Genomic DNA, 7,080 nt, shown 5'->3' on the forward strand with positions numbered 1-7,080 from the left:
TACAGCTAAACTTCTTTCAGAGTTGCAGTGGTCTGTTCGTTTGGGTAAAACCAGCAAATGTCTGTTATTATCCATATATCCATAATATGCAATTTATTTATATAGATAAATCTATAAAACTGGTATTTGAGCCACAAAGAAAAATATTGAAGTTCACCACACCATTACCCTGAATGTTTTAACGGCTGTTACATGACAAATTACGTTTATAGAGTTAAAACATATTTTCATAATTCTTTATTCAAAACGTCACTATTTTAAAATTAAATTAGACATGTTTTGACTAAATAAAAGTCATTTAATTTGTCATGAAGTAAACGTGTCTTACTTACCTCAGAAACTCTTCTGTCTCTCTGCGCGCACTCCCGCGCTGCTCAGAGTTGTTTGCGCATGCGCCTCGTTTCATCAGATTGTTCTCTGGTTTTGTGTTCATTATAAAATACGTTGAGACTAATTTATAATTAATAAACTATAACTTCTCTCAAAGTTGCAGTTTGGTCCGATTGTTTTGGTCAAAACCCGCAAATATGCCTGTTAGTTACAGCAATAGTGGCACAACCATGTATTCCTTTGAAGATGTTGTAGATGTTTTTGAAAAAAATAATAAAACTGGTATTTGAGAGACAGAAAAAACATGTTTATTGAAATGCACTATACAGCTGTTGTAAATCCCTTCAGAATCTAATCAATGATCAATACAGTAGGTGACAGACAGATGATCAGTTGCTCAACACATCAATCCAGACTGAAGATTTTAACATGAGATGCACCTGATCTACAGGTAACATGCTGTGTTCACTCCATGTCGTAATTACCGTAATTTCGAGATGACAACACGTGACAATTTATCAGATCCTATGTCAACAGCGGTCATGTGATACAAGTTGAAGTTTACAAGTTGCAATTACGAGTACTATAAGGACGTGAATGCTTTTTACAAGTTGGAATATCACAATTACGGTAATGACGACATGGCGTGACTACAATGATGTCACAGCCTGAGGGCGGGGTCATGTGACATCATAGAGTTAATTGAAAGCAGATGCTGCTTTTTGATTGGACGACAGTATGACTGTCATAATTATGAGAGTCACTGCTCCCGATAATTACCGCTCACATTCATAAGAGTCTCATTATCACTCGGTAATAAAAAAAGAATCTCTTCTCAATCATAACTGTTAATTAACAAAGTAAATTACGAGGAGATATCCAGTGGTCGCTTAGATAACTGAGAAGATCACCAGAAGAGACGGAAAATAACATATTAGTAAACCACAGTTGTTGAGCAGATATGAAAATACACTCTGAACCAGAAGCGATGCAATCAAATTCAGGATATTCTAAAACGCTAAACGTGAAACTTTGTGCTTTGGTTGTATTTTGTATGTTTTATTAATAAGCTATTTATCGAATTTGGTCTTAATACCACCGTAATGAGGCATTAATGTCTTTTATTCCTGTGAAAAAACTGCTTAACATGCAATTTAGCGCTTTGCGTTCATATTCTGGGCCCTTGTCTGTTTATATAGTTTATATTAAACTAAATTTGTTCTTGTGTCCTGGTACATTCAGCCTGTTTCTAAGGGGGAGAAAACGCATAACGTAAAATTATTATCTTTCCACTTGTATTGCTACACTGTAAACCCAAATAAGTTGGCAAAACTCAAAAAAGCTTGAGGTAATCAGTTACATCAAGTTAAGTTAAGATATATAAAGTTTAAGTAAGCAGATTTTTATTTTGTACTCATTTCAATTGCTCTCAAATTAAAATATTTGAGTAAGCCAATTCATATCCCCCTGTGGTGAAAATCCAGCTTTTAAATGTTGTTTATATGTCTATGTGGTGTTTTTAATATGCTTTAAGACACACCATGTGTAAATTCATAAGTCGACTCCATTGCTGAGTATTTCCTCCTTAAAACTGCAGTGAACCAAAGACAGTCTCAAAAACACGCTTTGAAATCGCTGGTGTTTCTGACGTCACAAACATCAGATCAACGTGTGATCGTCAACCAGTGGATCTCTGAGTGAGTGAGTGAGTGAGTGAGTGGAGGCGGGGCTCATTTGCATATTCATAGAACCGCGTATACTAAATGAGGCTGTCGAGTTACATTCAAGATATTTTAAGCTATTGCTATTTTTTTATGTCACCTTTAAGCCACAATAAGCGTTGTAGAATATCCCTGAAATGAGAGTGACTGTTCTGGGTCGGCTGGATAAATAAATGCAAACGCTAACGCTCATGCGGAGCTCTAGAGAGGGTTGTCTATGTTCCAGACGTCTCCGCTAAGCGCGTTAGCGGCGCCCTGTAGCGTCCAGGTGAAGAGCGCTAGCTGGCGGCGGAAACGGGCCTCGTCGAACATCTGCGGGTCCGAGTGCAGGAGCGAGAGGTGATCCGCCAGCGCGCTCAGAGTGTGATCGCCACGCCCGTGAAACACGTGACGGAACGGCGTCTCCACCACAGAAACGTACTGCGACAGGAAGTAGTATTCCACCTGTGTGCAATAAACACGTGTTTTGAGTCCACATCTAACGTGGATAAACTACAGTGAAACGCAGTACTCTGTGCCTTTGAGTCGGAATGACTCCTGGGACCCAGGACTTCTGCACTTTCCTTACTCAGTGTTTTTGTCTTGTTTCCAGTCCAAATATCAAACATTTCTTAAATCAAGATGCATTTACTAAAGTAGTAAAATGACATAAGATATTAAGTCTTGTTTTCTGGGGAAATAAATAAAAATTAAGTGAGTTTTTGCAAAATGATCTGCCAATGGGGAGAAAAATAATGTTGTTTCTGTTTGAATTAAGATTATTTTTCTGACCCCATTGGCAGATCATTTTACTTGTTTTAAGCATCAACTCACTTCATTTTGATTAATTCCCCCAGAAAACAGGACATAATATCATGTCATTTTATTCCTCTAGTAAATGCATCTTGATTTAAACTTTTTTAGATATTTGGACAGGAAACTGGACTGAAAATACTAAGTAAGAAAAGCATTTTTTATTCATTATATTTTAGTGAATTTCTTAGACATCATACATGGTTGTCATAAATAAACATCTCAGGAAAATGTTATGGGGTTTCATATCAAAATATGACTTTCTGTTAACGAAACAAAACATTGATTTCATACACCAGGACTTAAATCATGTTTATCAGGCATTTTGGGAGACACAAGAAGTGAATAGGGAAAGAAATTATATTTCAATATTCCTATGAAATATTAGATATTATTATGAAAATCTTGCCAATTACTACTCCCATTATTACGCCTCTTTTTTCATTACATGTTGCTCTAAGAACACATTAGTATGCAAATTAGATTCAATGTATAGATACATTGTATAAAATGGGAAACCCCGCTTGTGGCCATTTAACACACACATATTGCATAAAGCAAAATGGTATATCAAATCATTTTGTTATATATTTCATAACATAGTTGAGAATCATCTTTATACAAAGTTTGGTATTTAAATCCTGAAACATAAAAATAAATTGTTTTGTTTTTTTAAATACCATTGTTTTTGCCTATTCATGTCTATTAATGTACTGTATTATTATTATTTTTATTTTTTTTCAACTGAGTCCTGGTGTCCTCTACTATGGAAACTTGTTTCCGCCACAGAGTGAAAAATAAAAAAGGTAATTGCGACTTTTTAATCTCACAATTCTGACTTTTTTTCTCGCAATTGTGACTTTACATCTCACAATTCCGACTTTTTATCTCAGAATTGAGTGATATATAAAGTCGCAATTGCGTGTTATAAAGTCAGAATTATGAGATGTAAACTCGCAATTGCGAGAAATGTACTTGAAATTCTGACTTTTTTTCTCAGAATTGCATTACGAGATATAAACTCGCAATTATGTGTTATAAAGTCAGAATTGCGAGATATAAAGTCAGAATTGCGTGATATAATGTCGCAATTGTGAGAAAAAAAGTCCGAATTCTGACTTTATAAGACGCAATTGCAACTTTATTTCACGCAATTCTGACTTTATATCTCGCAATTGCGACTTTATATCTCGCAATTCTGACTTTATATCTCGCAATTCTGACTTTATATCTCGCAATTCTGACTTTATAACACGCAATTGCGACTTTATTTCATGCAATTCTGACTTTATATCTCGCAATTCTGAGAAATAAAGTCAGAATTGTGAGATGTAAACTTGCAATTGTGAGATAAAAAGTCGCAAACAATGTAATGACACAAATGAATACTAAATTCACAAAACTTGTTTTTTTCTGGGTCCCAGGAGTAAACTGTTGTTTCTCAGTGCGCTCACCCTCATGATGCGCGTGTTGTAGAGTCTGGCCAGTCTCTCGTCCTGGACGTCGCTGTTCTGGATGGCCTCGTGCAGGTTCCTGGCCGCTCTGCTGAAGTCCCCTCGAGCGCTGAAGACCCACTGCGCAGACAAACCTCGAGACTGGCAGAGACACATCAGCTGAAACACTGAAGCTTTCTCAGCGCACGCTCACTTCAGCATGAGGGTTATAGGAACAATACAAGTCTGTGATGTGTGCTCACTGTAAAAATGTGTGTAATATTTGAAAAATACTGTAAAAATGCTACAGTAAACACACGTTAACTAAGTTACCTTTACAGGGTGAAAACTGAAATTTTACCGTAAAATTCATGTTTTTAAACTGTGAATTACAATATAATTTATGGTAAAATCAGCAAAAGGACATTATGAGACATAAGACAAACATAATTTTGTTTCTTCTTAATTTTATCTGAGAGCTTGTTTCTGCCACTTAATTAAAAAAAATTTTGTAGAGACTTTTCTCTCAATTCTGACTTTTTTTCTTAGAATTTGTAGAAAAAAAGTCTACAAATGTTGTAGAATTAAGAAATATAAACTGAATTTAAAAAAAAGTCAGAATTGCAAGTTTATAGACTTAGACTCTGAAAAAAAAAATCTGAATTGTGAGATAAATAGATGCAATTACATTTTTAAAAAAAGTGTGCAGTGGCGTAAAGAAGCTTCTAAAGTTTTCAGTGACGTACGTCAGTGTGTTTGTGATTTAGTGAATGTTTGTTGCATCATCTTGGTGTGGTGTGTTCCTCTGAAGGTGTGTGTGTGCACCTGTAGCTGCGCGGCGTGCTGGTTTAGCGTAGCGCTGAGCTGCTGAGCAGAGCTGCCGTAACACGTGACGTCCAGCGGGAGAATGTGATCGTGGGAAAGTTTCAGCGCCATCAGACCCACGAGCTCAGCGACGGCTCGACCCACTGAACCCAGACGACCCTGAAGAAGCTCCTGCAGACGCCCCACGCTGTCCAGATGAGTGTTCACGAACGGGTACGAGCGCGCGTCCTGAACACACACACACACACACACACACACACACACACACACACACACACACACACACACACACACACACACACCACTCATGTTCAGGACACTAGCATGCTATGAGGATCAATGCTAGCATCGATATCAGAATGATCTTTAAGTCTCTTCTGCATTCATCTGATCAAAAGTACTGTAAAAATAGTGAAATGTTATTACAATTTAAAATTTTGCTCTCTCACTCACACACATACACTCACCTAAAGGATTATTAGGAACACCATACTAATACTGTGTTTGACCCCCTTTCGCCTTCAGAACTGCCTTAATTCTACGTGGCATTGATTCAACAAGGTGCTGAAAGCATTCTTTAGAAATGTTGGCCCATATTGATAGGATAGCATCTTGCAGTTGATGGAGATTTTTGGGATGCACATCCAGGGCACGAAGCTCCCGTTCCACCACGTCCCAAAGATGCTCTATTGGGTTGAGATCTGGTGACTGTGGGGGCCATTTTAGTACAGTGAACTCATTGTCATGTTCAAGAAACCAATTTGAAATGATTCGAGCTTTGTGACATGGTGCATTATCCTGCTGGAAGTAGCCATCAGAGGATGGGTACATGGTGGTCATAAAGGGATGGACATGGTCAGAAACAATGCTCAGGTAGGCCGTGGCATTTAAACGATGCCCAATTGGCACTAAGGGGCCTAAACTGTGCCAAGAAAACATCCCCCACACCATTACACCACCACCACCAGCCTGCACAGTGGTAACAAGGCATGATGGATCCATGTTCTCATTCTGTTTACGCCAAATTCTGACTCTACCATCTGAATGTCTCAACAGAAATCGAGACTCATCAGACCAGGCAACATTTTTCCAGTCTTCAACTGTCCAATTTTGGTGAGCTCATGCAAATTGTAGCCTCTTTTTCCTATTTGTAGTGGAGATGAGTGGTACCCGGTGGGGTCTTCTGCTGTTGTAGCCCATCCGCCTCAAGGTTGTGTGTGTTGTGGCTTCACAAATGCTTTGCTGCATACCTCGGTTGTAACGAGTGGTTATTTCAGTCAAAGTTGCTCTTCTATCAGCTTGAATCAGTCGGCCCATTCTCCTCTGACCTCTAGCATCAACAAGGCATTTTCGCCCACAGGACTGCCGCATACTGGATGTTTTTCCCTTTTCACACCATTCTTTGTAAACCCTAGAAATGGTTGTGTGTGAAAATCCCAGTAACTGAGCAGATTGTGAAATACTCAGACCAGCCCGTCTGGCACCAACAACCATGCCACGCTCAAAATTGCTTAAATCACCTTTCTTTCCCATTCTGACATTCAGTTTGGAGTTCAGGAGATTGTCTTGACCAGGACCACACCCCTAAATGCATTGAAGCAACTGCCATGTGATTGGTTGTTTAGATAATTGCATTAATGAGAAATTGAACAGGTGTTCCTAATAATCCTTTAGGTGAGTGTATACACACTCCTGAACACACACATCACTGCTGCTCAGAAAACTAGCATGCTATGAGGATTAATGCTAGCATCGATATCAGTATGATCTTTATGAATTTTATTATTTCACCCCCATTTCCTTTAATAAATCTATTTTACACTAGTAACACACAATAGTTCCACTAAGGACCTTAAAGACAAAAATGTCCCCATTGAAACTGCAATTTTTCTGACGTTTCCTGTGTGTCAGTGCTATAATCGGTGCTTCTACCAACTGAGAAAACGTGAAAAGTGAAACCCAGTATCTGTGTTCTGGTG

The 7,080-nt window shown here is 38.2% G+C and overlaps 1 protein-coding gene across 3 annotated transcripts in view; it reads right to left on the minus strand.

The window, feature by feature from the left end:
* Positions 1-615: 615 nt before the first annotated feature.
* The window catches only part of tfr2 (transferrin receptor 2), a 27,033-nt gene continuing 20,568 nt past the window's right edge, over positions 616-7,080 (minus strand). For all 3 annotated transcript variants that reach the window (XM_084099338.1, XM_084099336.1, XM_084099337.1), the window contains exons 16-18: positions 5,102-5,329; positions 4,298-4,438; positions 616-2,495 (exon numbers count right to left, since the gene is read on the minus strand). In XM_084099338.1, the coding sequence (XP_083955464.1) occupies positions 2,253-2,495; positions 4,298-4,438; positions 5,102-5,329 (612 nt within the window). In that variant the 3' untranslated portion in view covers positions 616-2,252. The remainder of the gene's footprint in view (positions 2,496-4,297; positions 4,439-5,101; positions 5,330-7,080) is intronic.

This window comes from Abramis brama, assembly GCF_963993115.1.
Source record: "Abramis brama genome assembly, chromosome: 22".
NCBI lineage: Eukaryota > Metazoa > Chordata > Actinopteri > Cypriniformes > Leuciscidae > Abramis > Abramis brama.